Raw genomic sequence first — 22,987 nt, 5'->3', positions numbered from 1 at the left:
TCTCTAATTTACTGGAGTTCTGTATTCATTAACTGCTTCTCAGTTTTAACATGCACCTCTGGGACCGGCAAGTGCAGCAGGCAGTGGTGCTGGGAGAACTGGGGCAAGTGCCCTCACTGGGGCCAGTTACCACATCTTTAACCTGCTGCTTTTTCCTCTGCAGGAAGGTTGGGTTTGGAGGGTTACTGGGGTGAATACTGGTTCAAGCCACAGGGTTACTGGGAAAAACTGGACCTGTTTATGCTGATACAAATCCCTTAATAAACTCAGTGATTTTAATATGCTGAAAGAGTTGAGCTCCCCTTCCACACGGTGTTGTCCCTGTTGTCATGTGACAGAGAGGCCAACCTCAGCTGGTGGGCAAAGTCTCTGCTGGGTCCTGACCCCACGTGTCACTGACCCAGCACCTCCAGCTGCACCCAGGGCACAGGTGTTCCCAGCCACGGGTGCCCTTCAGCAGCATGAGGGTGCCATTGTGTGGCCAGGACTTGGCACTTCCAGGGCAGGGTCCGGCTGGGACCCCTCACTCATGGGGCTGGGGCAGGTCCCCAGGCACTGCAGCTGATCTGGCTTTGCCAGGGCTGTGCACCCCCGACGGGGTGGTTGGTGGTCCTGCCCCACTGTGGGATCCCCAGAGCCCCATAGCTGCTGGGGGTTCCTCCTCTCTGTGTTGGGGCCAGGGGCTGGTTCGTGGTGGGGGTGAGGACCACAGGGACCAGTTCTGCAGTGGTGAGGAGCTGTGAAGCTGACCTGGACCACAGGTCCGCAGCGTGGCTGTGGCCAGGAGCAACCTGAAGCCACCCATGGCAAATGGCTGGGCACCAGCCATGGGTCTGCACAAAGGCAAACCCAGAACGCGCGAGGCCACTGCAGGGTACTGCGGCCAGGGCAGCCCCGAGCAGGAGCGCTTGGGCGAGGGGAGGCAGATGGGATGGGAGCACATCCCCGTGTGCACATCGAGCCTGTGGCCACCCAGCTGGGCAAGAGCAGTGGGAGCAAATGGGAGGTAACTGGAGCAGGACACTGGTGTGCGTCCAGGGGAGGCTGTGAGTCCTGGCAAGGCAGAGAGAAGACCCCCACCCCACACTGCCTACCTGGACAGGGGATATCTGAGAGCCCGATGCACCTCTGCAAGGATCCCAGCACTCTCCGGGATCATACCCGGCCATGGAACTAGGAACCATCTCTGTTTGGGAGCAAGAGGCAGGTGGGGAGGTGGAAGGGGCCATGGGAGTGACCCCTGAGGGCAGGGGGGCTGGGGCCTGCACAGCAGGGACCTGAGCTCGATCCTCCAGCACTGGCCTGTTGAGGGTGAGTGGGGCCATCAGCGAGGTGGGACCTGCTCTCCTGAGCCTGAGTTATCCCAGGACGCCCTGATCCTGCTTCCCCCTCTTGGAGCAGTGTTTGCGGCTCGCCACAAGCCCAGCCCCTGTTCCAAGGATCTGGCCTGTTGCAGATGGCTGCTGGTTCCCAGCCTCCCAAAACACAGGCTCAGGCCACATTTCTTGCTAATGCTGAGTTTCAAAGTGGCTCTGCACTGATTAATACAGAGAGCAACAAGATATTCTGGGATAGAGCAGGAACCCCCCACTCCCTCCTCTGCCCAGGCCACTGACGGGTGGACAAGCATCTCTCCTTGCCAGGCAGAGCAGCACTGTGCCGTAAAGAGCTAACCTGATACAAGACTCACTTGGCCAAACCCAGGTACTCTGTGACCCTCACCAGCCTGCTGACTCCCTCATTAAGGCTTTCGAGCACCCAAACATCATGCTGTTGAATGCCAGGAGGCCAGAGGGACTTTGACTTCCAACAGGAACTGGGGTCCTTGCAAAAACAGGCAGGTGGGTTTTGTCTGACCTTTGCTCCCTTGCCTCCAAGCAAGGCATCTTCATCATCCTCTGCCATGGGAAAATCCCCTTCAGCAGCATTATCTTCTCTCCATCAAAATATTCTTTCAGAGGGATTTTTGTCTGGGCCTGAAGCATCAACAGAAGTATCAACTCCAGGAGCAAGAAAATTACCTTCATCTTCAACATAGCTGTTGAAGGCACAGGCAGCTCAGAGCTTCCATCCCTGTGCATGGATCCTCAGGGGCAGCAGAGCAAACTCACCCCCATGCCCCATCAGTGTGATGGCCAGTGCCAAGATAACATTGTTAACTGGGTTTCTGCCTCCCTGCAGCCAAATGACGTGTTCCTACAGAGGTCTGAGACAGAGCGATCCCTCCAGATCCTCTGTGAGAGAGCAGGGAGAAGGGGCCAAGAAATTCTCTGCCAGCTTCAGTCCCACCAGTGGTTTCCATGGAGGTTCCAGGGTGATGGAGAGCCCCAAACAAGCTCCTTGGCACCCTGGGGTGCATCCCACCTGGTCCCAGGGGCTGGCTATGTCCTGTCTGCATAAGTGATCTTCACTTCATCCTTAAATCCTCCTTTGCTGTGGGTAAAGCTTCGCTCCCCCAGACTCTTTTTTGCTCAAATGTGGTGGTGTAGAGCAGTGCTCTCCAAATTTTTTCGATTGCACACCCTTATCAGTGAAAAACTTTTGAGCATGCACCCCCAATATATGTATATTTATTCATAAATTATATACATGTACATTATGAAACATACAGAGTAATAGGCTTAAAAGGACAAGATAAAGTAAACACTAGTTCTAAAATATTATTTTATTTTACTTTATTTATTAATGTTACCAAAAATACTTTCTTTCTTCACCCCAATGGATTGTCTTGCATACTCCCTGGGGTGCATGCACCCCTGCTTTGGAGACCGCTGCTCTAGAGAAAGCAGGGATGTCCCCTGGCAGATGAGTCTGATAAACAGGATATGTTTCTTTTACCCCTAGTGACACTGCTGGACTTTATGACAAGCTCCATGGTGAGTTGGTGAGTTGATGAAGGCTGAGCACAGAGCACACTCAGGACTTGTGGTGCCAGACCCCTTCCCTTCATTCTTCATCCTCTTTCCCTCCAGAGGTGCATACCTGGCCAAATACTAACACAGTGGCGCTTGGCAGGAGCAGTCATGAAATCACAGGTTTCCCTGTCACTAGGGAGAGCAGAGAGGTGGTAGATAGCCCTGCCTCACCCTGCCCTGGGGTCTGCAGGTGAGAAGGGATGTGAAGTTCCTGTTTCGTTTCCAGAGGAGATGCTGATTTTGTAGATGTCCCAAAAGCTCATCTGGCCCTGCCTTGTCTGTGTGCTCTGGGAGGACCTGTTGCATCCTCACCTGAGTGGGAGGGAAATCCTATTGGGTCCGTCTGCGGCAGGGGTGTTTCCACTCACAGGAAACCAGTTCCCATAATTTCTGCTTGGTGGGAGTTTTACAGACTCTTACTTATAAAGAAATCCCAACCCAGCATTTGGCCAAGGTAGCTGTGCCTGTAGGTGTATGTTCTTGCACACGCTAAGCAGTGGTCACAGAATCGTTTCACACCCCTTTATTTACGACCAACCAGTAACACCCTCCTGGCTCTGTGTGCTGCTGAGAGCCCCTGAACCTTCCTGAAGGCACTGTCATGAACCAGATTAATCTGCTCTCCCACCCATGTTTCTGCCTTATCGCCACCATTTTGCATGTGGAAGCAGCTCTCTGTTCCCAGGATTAACTTTGAGTCCTGAAACTACAAAGATCAATCCTCTGACAATGGTTTTCCTACTTATGCATATTTTATTGCATTAAGGGAAAGACATCCGGCTCTGCAGTGTCTGCAAGTCCAGCCCAGACATGATTATCCGCCACTTAACAGGAGATGCAGACAGCTGAGCATTACTGCTGTGCTTTGCACAGTGTTTCACCTCAGAAAGGGCACTGTGTAGGAATAAAAGCTCTGTCCAGAAAGCATGACAAAGCCCATGTAGACAAATGATTAAAAAAAAGAAAAAAAAAAAAAGGCTTACCAAGGGCACCATCACAATCAAAGGCAGTGTGTGGACAGCCGGTACAGCTTCTCTACCTGGGCAATTCCTATTTCTTAGGAAAAAAGTTCCCAGAATTACTTACTGGGAGAACTCCCATGGCCAAGCAATTAGCAATTTTACAAAATCACCTCCTAGTCCATTCAGGTCTCCAGAGGATGTTGCATGCCATGCTTCTGCCATCAGCCCAGGAGGGTGAAGAGCTCTGCAGTGCTCCACACCGTAAGGACAGTACCCGGCTCCTGGGATGGGATGAGACACAGCTCACCTGCCCGGGGCCATGCCTGTGTCAGCTGGGCTTTCTGAAGGTGGCACTGCAGCTTGAAGCCAGCTGTGCTGGGGGCTTCCAGACACAAAGGGAGACAATGATGTGAATCAAGAACCCAGCCCCCAGGTCCCCACCGGGCAATAACAGGTCTGAGCATTGGATGTGTTGGTGAGGGAGAGCGAGGAGCTGCCAGCTGCACCCCTGCCAGCACCAAGCAGCACCACCCAGCTGGGAGCCCTAGACCCCTTCATGTGTGTTGGGTCACCGAGAACCATATCCCTGCTGTGGGGAGGGTTGGGGTTCTCTCAGCGGAGATGCCTGCCCCCTTGGTGGATATCTGTAACAACCCCCTGAGCAGGGCTTTCCTGATGACCCCTTTGACCTCACTGTTTCTCAAGCTGTAGATGATGGGGTTGAGCATGGGGGTCACAATGGCATAGAGCAGGGCGAGGACCTTGTCCATCTCCTTGGAGCTGCTGGAGTGAGGCACCAGGTACACAATGGCCCCGGCACCAAAGAACAGGGACACCACAATCAGGTGGGAAGTGCAGGTGGCAAAGGCCCTCTGCATCCCTGCTCCCTTCTGGAGGACAGCCCTGATGATGTGAACGTACGACACAAGAGTAAGGAGGAAGGAGCCCATCGCAATAGTCCCAGCCAAAGTATACAAGGCAGTCTTGTTGAGGGGAGCATTAGGGCTGCAGGATGTCTTCAGCACGAAGGGCACCTCACAGAACAAGTGGTTGATCATGTTGGACCCACAGAAGGGCAAGCGGGCTGTGAGGAAGGCTTGGATCAGAGATGAGAAGGAGCTGCTCAGCCATGAAATGGCCACTAAGCAGTGGCACATCTTCTTGCTCATGAGCACTGGGTAGTGGAGGGGGTGACAGATGGCCAGGTAGCGATCGTAGGCCATGGCAGCCAGGAGCATGCACTCAGAGCCCCCAAAGCAAAGGAAGAAGTAGATCTGCGTGATGCAGCCCACAAAGGAGATGGTCTTCTGTGGTGAGAAGGAGTCTCCAAGGATCTTAGGGAGGGTGACGGAGGAGTAGCAGATGTCCAAGAAGGAGAGATGGCCCAGGAAGAAATACATGGGGGAGTGCAGGTGAGTGTCTAGCCAGACGAGCGTCATGATAAGCAGGTTCCCCAGCACCGTCACCAGGTAAATGAGCGTGAAGCACAGGCAGAGGGTCACCTGTGCTCTGTAAGCACTGGAAAATCCCAAGAGAAGGAACGTGATGGGGCTGCTGAGATTTCCCCGCTGCAGGGATTTGGAGCTCATCTACAGGGAGAGCAGGAGGAGATAAGGACAGGTAAAAGGAGGGTGAGCGTTCTACCCCTGCTGTGGAGCATCACCAGCCCCTCTCTGCTGAGTGGTGGGCTGGAGCTGTGCCACTGCCCCAGCACTCCTCACACCTCCTCCAGGGGCTTGGGGGGGGACACACGTCTGTGGGGGCAGGTGGCGGCTCCCAGCCCATGGGGTTTCAATACTCAAGGCAACACCCAACTCTGTGTCACCTGAAGGACACCAGAGAGAGCTGGGACCTCACCACTGTGATCAGTAAGGATCCCAGGGACTCTTAAATGAGAGCAGATGCAAGCAGCTCCTCTCCCCTGTCTAGGTTTCCTGGGCTGCAACTGGAGATTGGTCTAAAGATCCCACAAAATGTGAATGGATTGGACCCTGCCTGAACAGCTGCTGCCCTTCATAGGAGCAAACTGTGGTTACACCATTAGTGAAGATACAGAAAGGTCTCCTTCTTCCCCTCTCCATCACAGACTGTGGGAGCAGATCTCAAAAAAAAAAAAAAAAAAAAAAAAAGAGAAATCTTTAAACATTACAAACAAAAAAGGTGTCTGATTGCACATACTGCACTGTAGATGTTAGCCTCATGTTCACACCCAGAAAACAATGCAAGGGAGGGACCTCTGAGAGTCTGAGAGTTCATAGGAGGACCGGAAAGGCATCTGAAGGTGACTGTGTCGTTCAAACAGGCTTGAGGGTGACAAGAAAAGCATAGACACTAGCCTGCAGGAAAAGGGAAATCTCTGAATGAAACAAGAAACTGGAGCTCAGAGATAAACAAAGATGAGATACAGAAGATCTTGAGTGTGAACCTAAAACTACCAAATCCACAGGAAGAACAATAAGGAGATGATCAGAGGTTCATGGAAGCCTGCAAGGAGCTGTTGGTACTGACAGAGCTGTCACCAGATTCTTCCAGGGAGAAGTGTGGGAGCATCTGCCAGGAGTGAAGAGGAGGTGGGTGCCAGGCTGAGAATACTTGAGCACATTGCAAACTCCCTCCAAGAGAGTACAAGGACAATCCCACCATGCTGGGGATGTGCTCCACAATGCAGAGATTCAAGGATGGGCTGCTGGTGCCCAACAGTCAGGGTAGGCATGTGAGCAGGGAGGGAGCGACGAGCAGCCAGCCCAAAGATGGGTGCCACGGAAAGGGCTGGTGCTTGAGCAGCTGGGAACTTCCACAGACACACTCCTCTTAGTGCAAGGAAGCATGCCAGTGGAATGGGAGAAGCCTTCAGGGATCTGATGCCAGGCTTTGAACCATGAAGAGAATGGAAGTCGAAGGAGAGGCATATACTCTCCATGCTGTTTTGGGATGTGCTGGAAAACTAGGAGCTGGTAAAAAGGGCATAATCACAGGGGGAAGGGGAGCACCTGTAGGGATAAGAGCAGCTGGGAGAGTGTTGTGGGTAGCAGAAGGCTGGTATCTCCTCTGAATCAGGAACAACACGAACAATTATGCAAAGTCAGTAATGTTGAGGTCAGAGAAATAGCTGGTGTGACCAGAGCAAAGGCAAGGGAGGACACAGGAGGAGAGGGTGAGAATGGGAGGTGAAGATGAAGGGTAGAACGGCACAGGATGTTGAAAGGCACCATCAAAATACCCTCCCAGATCTAAATTGCCTTGGGAAGGAGGGAAAGGAAGGTCTGTCTGGACAGTGCTGGGAGCCTGTCACAGATCCCCCAGCCGGACTGGGGCAAGGACAAAGCCCCAGGAGAGCAATCCTTCCAGGCAGAGTAAGAGGATGGTGGTGTTATAAATTGCAATCTTGTCTGTAATGGTTATTCCAGATATCCTTGGGTATGACATCTCATATATCACCAGGTCACAGCATGAAGTGAGTTGATGGGGTGTTTTTGTACCTGTTCCTGAAAAACGGGCTGTTTTTAGAAGAGCTATCTGAGAAAATAACTTCAGCTAGAGCAGGCACGAGTCAATGCCATTTTGCGTAAATGGGAAGATCAATAGGAGCAGATTGGTGCCTGTGGCTGTGAACAAGCACAAATCAGGACAAGTAAGGATAGCTGGTTACTGCAGCTGGGAAGCTGAGCATGCAAATGCAGAAAAGAGATGGGATTTCATGAAAGCAAAGGTGTAAAACCCAGCTAAAAGCTCCCTCTTGAACGCAAGGAAAAGGTGGAGCAGAGCTTCTCCCCTAGCAAATGAGCAATGTATACGCACTGAGGAGAATATTTGGAAAGAGTGAAAGTCTGCAAGGAAAGAAAAGAGCCTGGAAAGCGGAAAGTAAAGTCTGCACTGAAAGATGAAGGAGTGCAGGGGACTGTGAAAATTGCTGGTAGTGTCATGAGATTAATATATACCTGTCAGCCATGTAGTTGAAGGCAGCCCTGCAGTATCCTGGAAGTCAGACATCGCCCACTCCCCAGTTTTATGGGATGACAATGACAATTTATGGCAAAGGTCAGGTGGCTGGTGACAACATGAGGTCATGGGGACAGCACCATCAAGGAGGGAGGAGAGTCTTCAGAGGTTTGCTGCATGTCAGAAGCGCTGTGGGAGGGGAGAGTGGCTGCACCTGAATTCAGGAAGAATGAATGCTGTTTCTCCCGCAGTGAGGGTGCAAAGCATCTTTGTCATGGGGGCTATGTCCGTTGGGAGAAGAGGAATCCAGCACCAGGCATTTGCAATGCTTTGGGGAAAGAAAACCAGGTGGGCACAGGACCTCTGGGACTAGGGAGCAGTTTGCCTACCTACAGGGTCCTCAGCTAGCAACACAGTGGTTCAGTCAGCCCAGGGCAGTCATGAGCATGGCACAAGATGCCAAACTGGCCATGGGGACAACAGAAAGGTTTTGAGTCCGTCTGGGAAAATCCTGATGCCGTGGTATGTTAGTGAGACCTTGCTGGGTGGTATATAGGGAGCAGGGAGCCCACTAAAGGGGGAGGAAGCTGAGCTGGCCTGCCAGGGTGAGGGAGAGGGGGCAGTTCATCAGAGAGGACACTGTGTGATGTGTGTGTGGCAACCTGGCATGGGCAAGTCTGCAAGAGCTAGCTGCTTAATCCTGATTTCAAAATGACTGACTCAGGATTCATCTCCTTAGATCTAATGCACCATGGTTTGGACAAGTCTCTAGGTGTCATGTGGTGCCTTCTCAGGAGGTTTTGGGTCTAAAGTGCTTACTATGGGGCAAAGGCAGGAGGAGGTTTTGTTTCTAAATATCTTATTCACCAAAATTTTCTCTTTACCTAAAATAAACCTGTTTAAAGTATGAAGAGGTGTCCACAGAGCCTTTGCATTGCTTTAATGAAGCAGAGATGGAAAACTACACACCTGGAAGATGGCACACAGACACAGATGATATCACAGTGGGGGACTTCTGCAGGCCACCTGACCAGGAAGACCAAGCGGATGAAGTCCTCTACAAACAGGTAGGAGCAGTCTCACGTTCACAAGCTCTGGTCCTCATGGGGGGCTTTAACCACCCCTATACCTGCTGGAGGGGCAACACAACAGGGCACAAGCAATCCAGGAGGTTCCTAGAAGGCATTGATGATAAATTCCTTCTCCAAGTGATAGAGGAGCCAAAGAGGACAGGTGCTATATTGGACTTTGTTCTCACCAACAAGAAGGGGCTGGTGGGGTGTGAAGCTCAAGAGCAGCCTTGGATGCAGTGACCATGAAGTGGTGGACTTCAGGATCCTCAGGGCAGTGAGGACACACAGCAGGCTCACTGCCCTGGACTTCAGGAGAGCAGACCTTGGCCTCTTCAGGGATCTGCTTGGTAGAGTAGGATGGGATAAAGCCATGGAGGGAATAGGGGCCCAAGAAAGCTGGTTAGTATTCAAGGATCACCTCCTCCAAGCTCAGGAGCGATGCATCCCAACAAAGAAGAAGTCAGGCAAAAATGCCAGGAGGCGTTCATGGATGAATAAGGTGCTCCTGGACAAACTCGGACACAAAAAGGAAGCCTACAGAAGGTGGAAGCAAGGACAAGTAGTCTGGGAAGAACACAGAGAAAATGTCCAAGCAGTCAGGGATCAGATTAGAAAGGCCAAAGCCCTGATAGAGTTATATCTGGCCAGGGATGTCAAGGGCAACAAGAAAAGCTTCTGTAGGTACATCAGTGGTAAAAGGAAGACTAGGGAAAATGTGGGTGCTCTCTGGAAGGAAATAGGAGACCTGGTTATCTGAGACATGGAGAAATCTGAGGTACTCAGCAACTTTTTTGTCTCAGTCTTCAGTGGCAAGCCACACCACCCAAGTTGCAGAAGGCAAAGACAGGGACTGGGAGAATGAAGAATCGTCCACTGTAGGAGATCAGGTTTGAGAACATCTAAGGAACCGGAAGGTGTCCAAGACCATGCACCCATGGGTCTTGAGGGAACTGGTGGATGAAGAGGCTAAGCCACTATCCATCATACTTGAGAAGTCGTGTCAGTCCAGTGAAGTTCCCACTGACTGGAAAAGGGGAAACATAACCCCCATTTTTAAAAAGGGAAAAAAGGAAGACCCAAGGAACTAGAGGCCAGTCAGTCTCACTTTTGTGCCTGACAAGATCATGGAGTGGATCCCCCTAGAAACTATACTAGGGCACATGGAAAATAAGGAGGTGATTAGTGATGGCCAACATGGCTTCTCTAAGGGAAAATTGTGCCTGACAAATTTGGTGGCCTTCTACAACGGAGTTATAGCTTTGGTGGATAAGGGAAGAGCAACTGACATCATCTACCTGGACTTGTGCAAATCATTTGACACTGTCCTGCATGACGTCCTTGTCTCTAAATTGGAGAGACCTGGATTCTGCAGATGGACCACTCAGTGGGTAAGGGATTAGCTGGATAGTCGCACTCAAAGAGTTAAGGTCAATGTCTTAATGTCTGAGTGGAGAGCAGGGACAAATGGTGTTCCTCAGGGGTCAGTGTTGGGACCAGCACTGTTTTACATCTTTGTCGGTGATATGGAGAGTAGGATCGAGGCACACTCAGCAAGTTTGCCGACAACACCAAGCTGTGTGGTACATTCAACACACTGAAGGCATGGGTTGTGCCATCCAGAGGGACCTGGACAGGCTGGAGAGGTGGGCCCGTGCAAACCTCATGGAGTTCAACAAGGCCAAGTGCAAGGTCCTGCACGTCAGGTCAATCCCAAGCACAAATCCAGGCTGGGCAAGGAGTGGACTGAGAGCAGCCCCAAGGAAAAGGACCTGGGGGTGTTAGTGGATGAAAAACTGACTGTGAGCCAGCAATGTGTACTCACAGCCCAGAAAGCCAACGGTGTGCTGGGCTGCACTCAGAGCAGTGTGGCCAGCAGGGCAAGGGAGGGGATTCTCTCCCTCTACTCCACTCTTGTGAGACCCCACCTAGGGGCCCCCAGTGTAAGAAGGACACAGACCTGCTCAAATAGGTCCAGAGGAGGCTACAAAGATGCTCAGGGGGCTGGAGCACCCCCCTGTGAGGACAGGCTGGGAGAGTTGGGGGGTTCAGCTGGAGAAGAGAAGGCTCCGGGGAGACCTTAGAGCAGCTCCCAGGGCTGAAAGGGGCTGCGGGAAAGGGGGGAGGGACTCTTGATCAGGGCATGTCATGATAGGATGAGGGGTAACAGTATTAAACTGAAAGAAGGTAGATTTAGATGAGATCTAAGGAAGAAATTGTTCCCTGTGAGGGGAGTGAGGCCCTGGCACAGGTTGCCCAGAGAAGCTGTGGCTGCCCCCTCCCTGGAAGGGTTCAAGGCCAGGTTGGACGGGGCTTTGGGCAACCTGGGCTAGTGGAAGGTGTCCCTGCCCATGGAAAGGGGGTGGGAATGAATGATCTTTAAGGTCCCCTCTAACCCAAACCATTCTGTGATTCTATGAAACCCAGCACAAGGGGAAGGCACCCACCCCCAGCTCCCTCTCTGTGCCCCATGGCCTCGCCAGAACTGGGGGCATAGCAAGGGCTGTCCCCAGGGCACCACCACAGTGAGGGCTACCAGAAAACCAGCTGGGCTTCTTTGGCACCAGTTGCCCCACTGGGAGGTGGAGGGTGCAGGAGGGATGAGACCTGGCAGAGCATGTGTGTCCCCCAGCATGCGTGTCCCTCCAGCCCACGAGCCAGGGAAGGAGATCTCAAAGGCATTGTGTGACTGGGATGCAAGTGGCATCTTCATTTCATGTTCTGATAACCGTAGGGGTTTGCAATTACATCTGCTGATCTGATAGTCATTAGCTGGATGATCAGCCAGTCATTGGAAGTGTCTGTTTGCCTTTCTGCTAATTAAATTGCATTTGATCTGCAATCAAATCTAATATGAGACAAGTGAGCTCAAGGTAGACTCGAGCAGCTGATGGGCGCCGCACTGTGTGAAGAACAGGCCAACACCACGGTCTTGCCGGGTGTGTGGAGCCGCATCCCGGGCAGACCGGGAACACCAAAGGAAGCAGCTGTGGCACAGGTGAGTGGAGGACACGTCTGCACCTGAGCAGCGCTGTGTTTGCAGTAGGGGCAGGGCTCCTGCTGTGCTGCAAGCAGGCGAGCCATGGTGCTGTGGACTTTGAGACATGTACCACGCACACAGGTACTCATCTGGCTGCTAGACCATGAGAGGGACAGCAAGGACTTCCATGTCTGCTGGTTGTGGGAGGGACACAGGGCAGAGCTGGCCTCTCAGGACCCCGGCATGGAGCTGGCTCCTTCCCTCTTTGGTCCTACAGCTGACCTGCCCTCAAGTGCTCACCCCGCACATGTTTGGGACACCGGTGACCCAGCGCCTGCACAGCTTACCTTGAGAAGATGCTTTCTCTCTTCACACTAGGTGTGTCTGGCAGCACCAATGGTTTGGGACACCAGGGTGATTTCAATATACTCCTGGAAGGCACCTGGGAAAAGATCCCCTGTCACAGCACAGTCCATAATTGCTTCACACAGACCCTTGGGCATGGTGCTTTGGGAAGCACATTGCAAGGGAATAGTTTGCTGAGTCCTGTGCTCAGCGCCCGACCACCATGGACATCCCTCTGAGGGGTGCTCCAGCAGCATCCTCACAAAGAGGGCCCCAAATGTCCAGAGGCCAGGACTGGAGGGCAGGTCTGAAGTTGTCTTTGAACTTTTTAGCAGTAGAGACACCCAGAGGGGTGATCCTGTGGTGGAGTTGGAGTAGTATGGTGGGCTCTGCAGCCTAAGTGGATCCGAGACACCCTTAAGCAGGAGTCTGAGTCCAGGAATATGTCAGAGTTCCGCTCTTCAGCCCATGCTTTCTCCACTTTTGCAACCAAGAATATACCTTCTGGCTTTGCTGGATAAGCTTGATTTCTACTGGACAAGCTCATCTAGATTTAAGAGTGACAAGGGGCTCAAGCAAGTGTAAGATGTATTGCTTCTCTGAACTGCTGCTCGGGGGCCTTCCACCTCTGAGAAATTTGGGAAGTTTCCCCCCAGATGCACCAATCTGCAAAAGTCAGAGTGGGGTCTGAGAACATCTCTGGGGAGGGGAGAGCAGTGAAGATGCTGGCCAGAAACAGGAGCACCTCTCCCTGCCCCTCTGACTTAACAACTCCTCTCACTTCTAGTGCACACAAGTGCATTTTGGAGTCTAAATTGTCCCTCCTTTTATTTCACCATAGCAGCCTCGGCCTTCCCCTGCTCTGCCTGCAGGTGTCTGGCAGCAGCAGGCAGCAGTGCAGGGGACAGCCCCAGGAGCAGAGGAGGTAAGCCTGAGACCACACGGAGACCACACATGTTAGGAGTGGGCACGTTCCCTAGTATTGGTCACAATTATAATTAATTTATGGGTGGTCAATAACGAATAAATAATTTATATGGGTGTTCGGTGCTCAGCTGGGTTCCTCATTATCAGTTCCATTTGCATATCTCCATGGCCCAGGGACCTATCGGAGGATTTTGGTTGGAAGGCACCTCAGGGGGCTCTGGTCCTGCTCAGAACAGGGCCAGTTTTAAAGTTAGATTGTGTGTTTCCGGGACTTGTCCACCTCAGTTTCGATACCTTCAAGGATGGGAAGTACTCAATTACATTTCTGGACATGCTCTAGTACAGGACCACCTTCATTATGAGACCTTTCTCCTTTTGTCCCACTGGAGTTTGCTGTGTTGCAGCTCATGCCTGCTCCCTCCATCCTACCACTGAGTCTGGCTGTATCTTCGCCAGATCCTCCACCAAGGCAGCTGGAGGCAGCAGCCACATGTCTCCTTCGCCTTCTCTTCCGCAGGTTGGCGCAGGCCACCTCGCTCAGCCTCTCCTCGTACGTGCTGTGCTCCAGACCCTGACCAGCATCGTGTTCTCCACTGGGCTCTCGGTGGTTTGTCAGGACCTTTTTGTACTGGGGAGCCCTAAACTGAACCCAGCTCTCCCAACATGGTCTCACGAGTGCTCCCGTGAGCTGGTGACTGCCCTTTGCTAGCCCAGACCAGGATGCATCCACCTGCCTTTGCTGCAGAGGCACTCTGCTGACCCATCTTCAGCTTGTTTTCTGCTGGACACGCAGGGCTTTTCCTGCAATGCTGCCTTCTCCCTGCAAGCCCAGTCTGCCCAGCTGCACAGGGCTAGCCCAGCCCAGTGGCGTGATTTTGCTTTGCCTTGGCTGAATATCAGGAGGTTTGTGCTACCCCATCCTGAGGCTGCTGTGGCCTCTTTGAATAGCAGTTCCAGCATAACAACCTGTCCCCAAAGCTTTGCTGTCCCTAAAACTTGCACATCATCACTGATATTGGGCATCACTGGGACTGATGCATCTTTACAGATTTCGGGAGATGCTGACCCTGGCAGCTTGGGAAGCTTCCCACCTTCAGGCCACCAGACACTTACCATCAGCCCTGTTGGGTCAGCCAGTCATAGAGCCAGGGTATAAAACCACATCCTGAGATGATCCATGTTGAAAACAGCCACATGCTTTCAACAGCTTTCAACACCTGGAATAAGTGGGAACATCCGAAGTGGATGCTGGTGCCTTGTGAAGTTGTGTCCCGAAAGGGCACCTTGCTGCCCCAGCAGCACTGAGTTCTTTCCCTCACTTTTAATGGGTCTCAGTTGTGTCATTAAAAGTTTCTAAACTTCTGCGATCTTAACCTCTGAAAAGGCTCCAGGGGGTTTGTTGTGCCACTGCAATGCCTGGGGACAGGAGCTATATTTGCCTTTTCCCAAACCAGGGATCAAAACCATTGTTTATTCCTCTGTGGGGCTCAGACCAGTGCAGAAGTGTCTAAAAGCAGTAATTGGCAATTTAGAGGTGACTCACTCCTGGCCCGTGGGAGGTCAGACTGTTTCAGCCTGTGCTGTCGAGAGCCCATGCCCATTGCACAGATCCTGGTGAGGGGCTGTCCCCAAGGCTGGAGGGTGAGCAAGGGCTCAGCTGGGCTGGCACCTGCCAGGTCCCATGTCCAGTGGCACTGGGAGAACCCCCTGGTCTCATTCTACACCATCCAAGACAGACAGACAAAACCTGATGGCTGCATGTCATGGAGTGACTCCTGCTGTGGTGACCGTACCACCAGCTGGTGACGGTGGTGCTGGCAACCATCACATCCCTCCAGGAAGCTCTAACGCATGGTCACTCCAGGCAGGTTGGATGGGCACCTGTGGGCTCAGGTCCTGAGCAGCAAGCAGGACCTGGCTCATGTGCTGAAATCAAAATGTCGTTCTTATGACAGCCAGTGCTACGCTTAGAACCAGAGAAGATCCGATACAGTCACATTTTATTTTTAAAAGAGGACAAAGTGGAAAGTCAAGAGGATTAAATATCACATATGGCACAGAGATTGTCTGGGAAGACCAGCTTAGCTTCACTCTGAGCACTTAAGCTGATATTAGCAAATACAAAACCTAAACAATGTTACAAAGGGAATGCCTAAAAGTAAACCAGCACAATTAAATCAATTTAAAGAAACTGTTCAGAAATAAGACAAATGTTCTTTAACTTGCTGAAGCTGCATCCACATGAAGACAGTAAAATGACCTCTGGTAAGTTAACAACCATGTAAGGCAAACAAAGGAAGGCACCAGAATTTGGCCCCTTGCTCCTCTACTCTGAGGAATAACATCTGCACTTACGTACTCCTTTCTTCAGAGGCACCAGGAACAGGACTTTAACACTAGAAAATATCTGACCAGTAGCCAGTCAAATTCAGAGTGAGTGTTCAAAGAAAATAACCTGATAGAAAAGTGAAGAAACTCTGCATCCTTGGCTGAGGAGGAGCTTTTGTGGATCCCCAGGCTAGATGATCTATTTTGCAAACACCTAAAAAGGTCTGTCCTAACAGTGGAGAAGTGCAAGTGAGTAGTAAGGCAGAGGAGATGACATTTCCCATGGAAGTAAATCAGGAATGAAAAACTTTTCACTGCAGCACTTCATCTGCTGCTTAGGCTCACATTTTCTACCCCTGGTTTTCACTGGTAGACTAGAAAAAGCATGCTGGATTTTAAAGAGGTTGTCAGTGGTAAAAAAGACTACAGACAAGTAGATCTACTATGCAGTGAGGGCAGATACTCACAGAGGCTGTAATAAATGGCAGACCTGGCTGATTTATGGACAAATTATGTCACGGGCAGACTGAATCCAACTTTTGCACAGGAAAATCACATCTCAGAGATACAATTTCTGGAGGAGTCAACAAGATATGAGAGTTGGACATCCCCTGGTCAGGTGGGAAAGGTCTTTATCAAAGCTTACAGGGGACAAGCTGCCATAGGCTAGGGAGGAAGAACACCACTTGAATAGATGAGTGGCTGAGAGAAAATGGGAGGAAGATCACTCAGGGAGCTCGCTGTGGAGACACGTCTTGTAAAAACATCTCATCCACATGCAACAACTGCCAAAAGTGGCAGCATGAGGAGAAGTTAGGAGAAGATCAGGGAAGAGGACAAGGCACCCTGTAAATCTAAGCTGCACCCAAACCCCCCCAGCTGGGTGGAGATCCAGGTCTGGTCACCCAGCCCCAGCAGAGACACGGCCTAAACAAGGGCAGGAGAGAGAAGGCTGAGAGGCAGAGCTGGGAGAGCAAGGAGAATTGCTAAAGATTTAAAATCTGAAACAGCATGAAAATGATGACTAGAGAAGAGAGATAGTCTCACATCACCAGCAAGCACCTCAGCCATCAGCTGTGAGTCTCCAAGCTGCATCAAAGGCAACCTTCCAGCACCTTCCTTTCCCCAACACCCCTCTGCTCTCTCCAGCAGCTGGTTGGGACGCAGGTGCCTGGGCTGATCTCCGCTGCACCAGCCCAGTCCTTGCCCGCCCATCTCACCAGTGTGCTTCCACAGTGCCTGGCCAAGGACCTGCAGGTGAAACCACTGCGACAAACCAAAGGGAGTGCAGAGCAGGTGGTGAAGCTCCTTGATGCAGGGTGCCACCAGTGCCAAGAAGTTGCCTCACCCCAGGAAGCCCTTAGAAACATTCAGGGAAGAAATGTCCCATGTCCTTAAATATACAGTACAGGTAAAACCCTCTTTTCACCCTGTCCTTGCCTGCTTCTCCTTACCCCTGTACCTGCCTGTTGTTGAAGGTGGGGTGCTGGGAGAGGGGCTGCACAGTCTGATGAGCATTGAGCGAGCAGCAGGTACAGGGACAGGCTTGGTGGACTGTGGGGGGCTGCAGTGGGGATCCCTCCACCTGCTCTGCACAGAGAGGACTCACACCCAGAAAAGATCAGAAATTACAACCCCTGTGCAATGTACTCGGGGCACGGGGAGAAAACAGACAGAGAAAAGGAGTGGAAAATGCTGATGGCAGAGAGAAATGACCTCACCGCTGTCTGGCAGGGTGATGCCTGCACACGGCAGGAAGGAAATATTTGGCTGGAACATGATGTGGAGACATCGGGATTTGCCATCACACAAAGCCCTTGGCAAAGGGCGTTTCTGGCAGCAGGATGTTTTCATCTGCTTTAATACATGTACCAAAAACAAGCCTCGAGGCAAAGCTGCATGTCGGCCTGGCACTCTTGGGAGCACTGCAGATGCTGAACTGTTCCAGTCCAAATTGCCAGGGAGAATTCCCGCTGGAAATGCTGGGCTCCTTCCAAAAAGGGTGGATATGACACTGGGTTGGGAAGTCCCAGTGAGGTCCTTTGCCCTGCTGCTGCTGGGACATGTCCAGCTCTAGTTATCCTCAAGATCGGGAGAGGCAGCTTCCCAAATGCGTTTTGCCAGTCTGTGGGAGGAGGAAGAAGCACTGAGGAACATCGCAAGGTGCTCAGCTGCTGGGACGGCACCTTCCAAGGGTACCTGCTACTGTCGTGCAGCAGCAAGGCAGATCTCAGTCTGAAATGAATGTCCGGGTGACTGGCTGGGGATGGGCAGGGAGGGGCAGGGTGGAAAGGCCACCAGAGAGGATTTTGTTTTCCAGGAGAGGTGCGAACTTCTTCATACTGTGAGTACTGCCTGAGCCCTGGAGATGAGCACGCCTGAGTTGGCAGGGCATTGATGGGGCATTGATGGGGACGTGGGTTACCCTGGGTGGGTTCTGGTTTCTCCCAGGTGGATTTGAGGAGCTGAGCAGAGTAGGAAGGGAAGGATGGAGTGGATTTTCAGAAATATAAATTCAAAGGAAGACAGTCTCTGAAGGCAGATGTCCACTACCACCAGATAATCTGACTCCAGTGGGGGCTTTCTCTGCCTAGTGCCCAGGGGCAGACACCACATGCCAGGTGTGGGTCTGGAGGATTCAGGCATCCACCTTCCACCTTCTGCCAGCCCTGCAGCACTTGGCCCAGCCTGAGCTGGAGGATGAGCAGGGCTCCAGGAGAGCAGGGGGCTGCAATTGCAGCAGGGCAGGTGGAAGGAAGGTGAGTTGGGTGGTGGCAGGCATTGCAGTCCTCCAAACTCCAACCTCAATCTCTGTGACCAAGTGCCGTGGCCTTTCTCCAACCAGCCTCTTGTTCCCACAGGATTTCCAGCCTCACTGCACCCCTTGCCTCACCTCTGCCTGGCCATGGTCCTGCCCCATGGGAGGCACCCAGGAGGGGAAATCCAGGTGATCTCCAAAACTGCCCTCACTTGGGTGACCTCAGCCCAGAATTGCCCCTGGCTGCTCACCACCCACAGACCCCAGGAGGACAACAAAAGGGACCACATGCCTGAGCACCCCAGGTTCTCCCCAGATAGCTACACCAAGCTTTGGGGTGAGTTTCTGTTTATTTGGCAAAAAGGAGGGCCTATGCACTGGAGGAGCAGGGGATGTGTCAGAGCCTTGAGTACTGAGCTCAGAAAAGGGATGATGGAGTGGCAGCCTGAAGCATCAGCGCATGGGTCTTGCATCACTCAGCAGAAGCATCCACCAGCCAGCCTGCACCTCCTAGAAAACAGTTGGAAGAGGTGGGCTGAGTATTTGAGGTGAGGAGGCCAATGGAAAGAGACGAGCAGCGCTCTCCATCAGGATCAGTGCATTCTCTTCCAGTTCTCCCCAGCTCTGTAGGGTGAGCCACCTTCAGTAATGGATTTCTAGAGAACTCCTACAACTGAACGTGTATCAGTGGGGTGGATATGCCAGGGTAGGACAACAACAGACATGTTTTGTGTGGTGAGACATGAATCCAGCCTCTGACCTGTTATTCTGGTCCACAACCCCAAGACCCCTTTAGGCAAGAGCTGGTGTCCCAGCCCTTGCTGCTGGATGAGCTCTGCAGCTTTTTCTCCACTGAACCAGTAGTTTCAGTTCAAGTGCCCTTGTTCACTGCCAGGCAGCTGCACTCTGGGGGTCCCCTCTGCAGAGCAGCTCTGAAGGGAATGGTCCTACCTGGGTGAAGCTCCAGCACAGGTTCAAACAACTCAGCCCCCCAGAGTAATTCAAAGAGTTCGTGGTGGCCCTTGCTGGGGCACCAAGGAAGGCAATTTCCAGCTGAGGACATTGCAAACACCATGTTGCACTGCAGCAACTCACCTATGCTTCATCGAGGCTGCATTCATCTGCGAAAATAAAGAGAAAGGCTGAGTCTGGAGCTGTGGTCTGGCTAGTCCCATTTAGCACCCAAAATAGACAGCCCAGGAATGAACTTGAGCAAGGTGAAAGCCATGGCATGCCAAGTCAGAGTGCCTCTTGCTACCAGCACTTTCTCCTGCCAGCTCAGACCACAAAGTAGTGGCAGTGATGGGCCGAGCTGGCCCCTGCCGATGTGTCCTGGCTCCCCACATTGACCAAGCCAGCCCAGCATGGTGCTGGGCAGTGCTCACCCTGGCTGGGCAGCATCCTGATCATCTCATTGGTGAAGCTCTTCTCCCTCGCAAGCTTCTTGAACAGCGCTCTGATTTTGGGTCTCACCTGCCGGGTTCTGCCTAAAGGCAAAGACAGGAGTTAGCTCCAGGCTGTGGCCTGTCTGCAGCTCCTGGGCAGCTGGTGTGTGTGCCCAGGCAAGGACGGGAAGGATGACAGTCCCTGGGAGAAGACTGGGGGCAGTGGTGGTCCTGGAGAGAGGTGGTGGCCAGGCACATGAGTAACCTCTCTCAGTGAACAAGAAAAAACACCAGCACGGTGTCTCCTCTCTTGGTTCCCATCCCCAATTTTTCTGCACCCCTTGAAGGAGGACCCCTGCTCTTGTCCCCATTTCACCAAGCGACTTACCCAAGGCCATGCCCAGTGCAGAAGCCCAAGCCCCAGCCTCCCCTGCCAGCCCCAGATCACTGCCCTTTCCCCTGCCGCACAGGGAACAGGCAGCAGCACCAGCCCTGCTCCTGCACCCCATCCAGTGCAGGAGGGCAGAGTGAGGAGGGGGGCTCTCCCATGGGTCCCCCGACTCTTGGACTCTCAGGACACTGCAGAGCACCCTGACACCTCCGATCCATTCACTCCAGTCAGACCACCGCTGGTTACGCACTGTAAAGCCTCAGCATATGCAAGGTCTTCCCGTCCTTCTCTCTGGAGACAAAGATAACTGCATAGGTCTTGCCATCGGTATCCACCACCCGCACTATTTTATTATCTCTGTCTGCAAAAGGACATGAAGAAAAGCAAAAATATTAATTATCTCCTCTGGAGAACTCCCACACTGCCAGAGGGCTGTAAGAGTCAGGATGCCAGGGTCCAGGCCCACCCAGCCCGTCTGTCTTCTCTGTCTCCCCCTCCTGGTTTTCCCTCTTGCTAATGCTCCTCTGAAAGCCTGGGGGAGCCCACAGATCACAGCAGAGCAGAGGGACAGGAACGTGAACACAGGAGAGTCTGGGGACGGTCACTGCTGACAGCAGAGTAGCCCGGCCGGTGTCAGACTAACACTTGGGCTGTGGATAGTGGGAAACCACTTGGGAACATCCATCCACAGCCCCTTTGAAGAATGAGCCTGCTTTTCCCCGGGGTTTAAGATTGGTCTGAACATGTCTTATCCCAGAGCAGCTTCCCAGAGGGAGGGAGCAGGGGGGTCCGTCACACTGGTGGGACACGAGCCCTGGCACGGACTGGCTCTGGGATGCCGCTGGCAACCGGCCGCAGAGGGATGTCCCACCCAGGACCTGAGGAGAGGCAGCAGGCACCCCTGAGGGCCATGTCCCCAGGGACAACCATCTGCTTCAGACAGAGATGATGGGAAGCGCCTCTGCCCCATCCCGGTGGCAGGGGTCCCCACACTCACCAGAGCTGTAGTATTCACCGGGGATGCCTGTTTGCCTGTAGATCGCCATCGACTTCTGACATCCCTCCGCACTGCAAAACAGTGAAGGATGCTCTGGCTGGAGTGAAGTGAACCCCCTTCCCCTCCTGTGGGGTTGCTGGCTCCAGGGTCACTACCCCAGACGTGGGACTTGCTGTTCGGGGACAGGATGGTGTGTCTAGGGCAGGAAGGGGACAGATGCCACCCTTGGAGCAATGGGTGCCTGGGCTGGCAGGGCATGGCACTGGCACCTGAGGATCATCCCGTGGGGTCACAGAGCTGTTCCTTGCTCATGCTCTGAGTTTCTGGGATGAGGCTGGTCCTCTGGGTAAGCTTTAATCGGAGAGTCCCTTAACACTCTTGCTGCATCCCTGCTGGGAGCAGTAGAGTGTCTCAGCCTCTGTGGTGGGACTGCTCCTGTCTGGTGCTGCCCTGAGCCTGTCTGGCCTGCCCGGAAGAAGGACTCCCCACAGTGCAGCTCTGCTGAGACCCTGTCTTAAACCACGGGGCTGGTGGTCCTGCCTCACACCCTGCCCAGGTCTCTGATGGGTGCTGGATGGAGGCACCCAGGTGGAGATCCACTGGTGAAGGTCCAGGGAGGTCAGTCAATGAAGCTCATGGAGAAAAGCACTTGGTACTTACGTGGGAATTGCAAAGGAGACCTCCAGGTTGCCCTCTCCCAGGACGGCAATATTGGCCATCGCCATCTTCAGCTTGTCTTTCTTTTGGAGGTAGCTCTCAGAGTCGGAGGCCAGAGCAGCGATGTACCATCTCCCTGCAATCTGGCAGTGAGGGCAGGCTGTGAGTCCGGAGGAGCAGGCAGGGGCTGTCCCCTCCTCGGCGACCAAGTTGTGACACCCTCAGGCCATGGACACCTGCATCCCCTCTGGGCACCAAAATCCCCGATGGGACACCTATGCTAGAGCTGGGTGACTGCACTCACCTGGGTGTGGCAGCAGACCCAGCCGTGCCTGTGGTGTCACCAGCTGTCCCCAGTACCAAAACACCTCTCCAGTCCCCACCCTGGTGACCAGAGGCTGTGCTCCCACTTTCCCTTCCCTGCGTGCCACGGATCACCTTGCTCTTGTCCAGCCCCACAATCCCAAGGTTCTCAGCCTCCACGCGCAGCAGGCAGAGCAGGGCCAGCCCCAGGCTCAGCCCCATGCTCCTCATCTCACCGCCTCCAGCTACACCAGCAGGATGGAGAGTGGTGCCAGGGCTGTCAGTTTTATAGTGCTGTGCTCTCCCCGCCTCTGCCTGCCCCAGTGCTGCTGCGTGCTGAGCTGCACGGATAGTGCTGCTGGTGTTGCCTTGGGCGAGGTGGTGGTTTTGAAGGGTTAAAGTCACCTTGGGGTAAACAGCCTCCCACATTGCGAAAGATGGGAAGTGCCTGCAAGCCCCGGAATGGGCTGAGAACTGTGGTTGCAGGAGCTGTTGCACCAGTGTTGAAATTTAGGATTTTCCCGGTTTCTTTAGTCACTCGTGAAAGAACAGAGAGTTTTTGTTTTCCAGCTGGCGGCCTGAGGGCTGCCAGGAGGAGCAGGGAGGTGCTTGTGGTATGGGCCAAGCAGCACCATCACGCAGTGACCCGACTCGGTGACACATCCCTCTGGCCAGGCTGGCATCTGCCCAAAGGCTGCTTCTGGGATGGTGCCCAAACCCAGGTGTCTGCATGCTGCCAGCATGGCCTGACCACATGGTGCCCATGCAGGCTCGCCCACCTGCTCTGGGGCACTCAGGGTCCACAAAGCAGGATCCACCTGGAGCAGGGCAGGCAGAAGGGGTTTGTGACACTGTGGGAGTGTGTCCCCTCCTTCCCAAGGCGTGATGTCCCCTGTGCCCTGGCTCTGGCAGGACCCCTGAAAGGGTCCATGCTGCTTCCTCTCTGTACCTGGCTCAGCACCGAGGGACCCCCACTCCAGGGCAGGAGGCAGTGGGGTGGACCAGTGACTACCTCCGCTCTGCAGGAGGT

General features: G+C 53.2%; 2 protein-coding genes across 2 annotated transcripts; both read right to left on the bottom strand.

Annotated features, from left to right (window-relative positions):
• Nucleotides 1-4,431: 4,431 nt before the first annotated feature.
• On the bottom strand, nt 4,432-5,484 carry LOC141968876 (olfactory receptor 2A5-like). Its single transcript, XM_074924121.1, has one exon. The coding sequence runs from the start codon at nt 5,464-5,466 to the stop codon at nt 4,432-4,434; it is 1,035 nt and encodes a 344-aa protein (XP_074780222.1). The 5' UTR covers nt 5,467-5,484.
• A 13,041-nt stretch (nt 5,485-18,525) lies between these two features.
• Nucleotides 18,526-22,287, bottom strand: LCNL1 (lipocalin like 1). Its single transcript, XM_074923597.1, has 7 exons — nt 22,093-22,287; nt 21,658-21,797; nt 20,998-21,068; nt 20,251-20,361; nt 19,610-19,711; nt 19,320-19,345; nt 18,526-18,734 (listed from the first exon to the last, which is right to left on the bottom strand). Exons 1-6 carry the CDS (start codon nt 22,186-22,188, stop codon nt 19,320-19,322), a joined length of 546 nt encoding a protein of 181 aa, XP_074779698.1. The 5' UTR covers nt 22,189-22,287; the 3' UTR covers nt 18,526-18,734.
• Nucleotides 22,288-22,987: the final 700 nt, after the last annotated feature.

This window comes from Athene noctua, chromosome 20 (assembly GCF_965140245.1).
Source record: "Athene noctua chromosome 20, bAthNoc1.hap1.1, whole genome shotgun sequence".
NCBI lineage: Eukaryota > Metazoa > Chordata > Aves > Strigiformes > Strigidae > Athene > Athene noctua.
This window is presented reverse-complemented; position numbering and strand designations above follow the sequence as displayed.

Coding starts and splice junctions, on each gene's coding strand:
- LOC141968876 (XM_074924121.1), bottom strand. CDS start 5,466: ATGAGCTCCAAATCCCTGCAGCGGGGAAATCTCAGCAGCCCCATCACG.
- LCNL1 (XM_074923597.1), bottom strand. CDS start 22,188: ATGAGGAGCATGGGGCTGAGCCTGGGGCTGGCCCTGCTCTGCCTGCTG. Junction 21,798..22,092: donor TGGGGCTGGACAAGAGCAAG/GTGATCCGTGGC, acceptor CCTCACTGCCAG/ATTGCAGGGAGATGGTACAT. Junction 19,712..20,250: donor GCATATGCTGAGGCTTTACA/GTGCGTAACCAG, acceptor CTTTGCCTTTAG/GCAGAACCCGGCAGGTGAGA.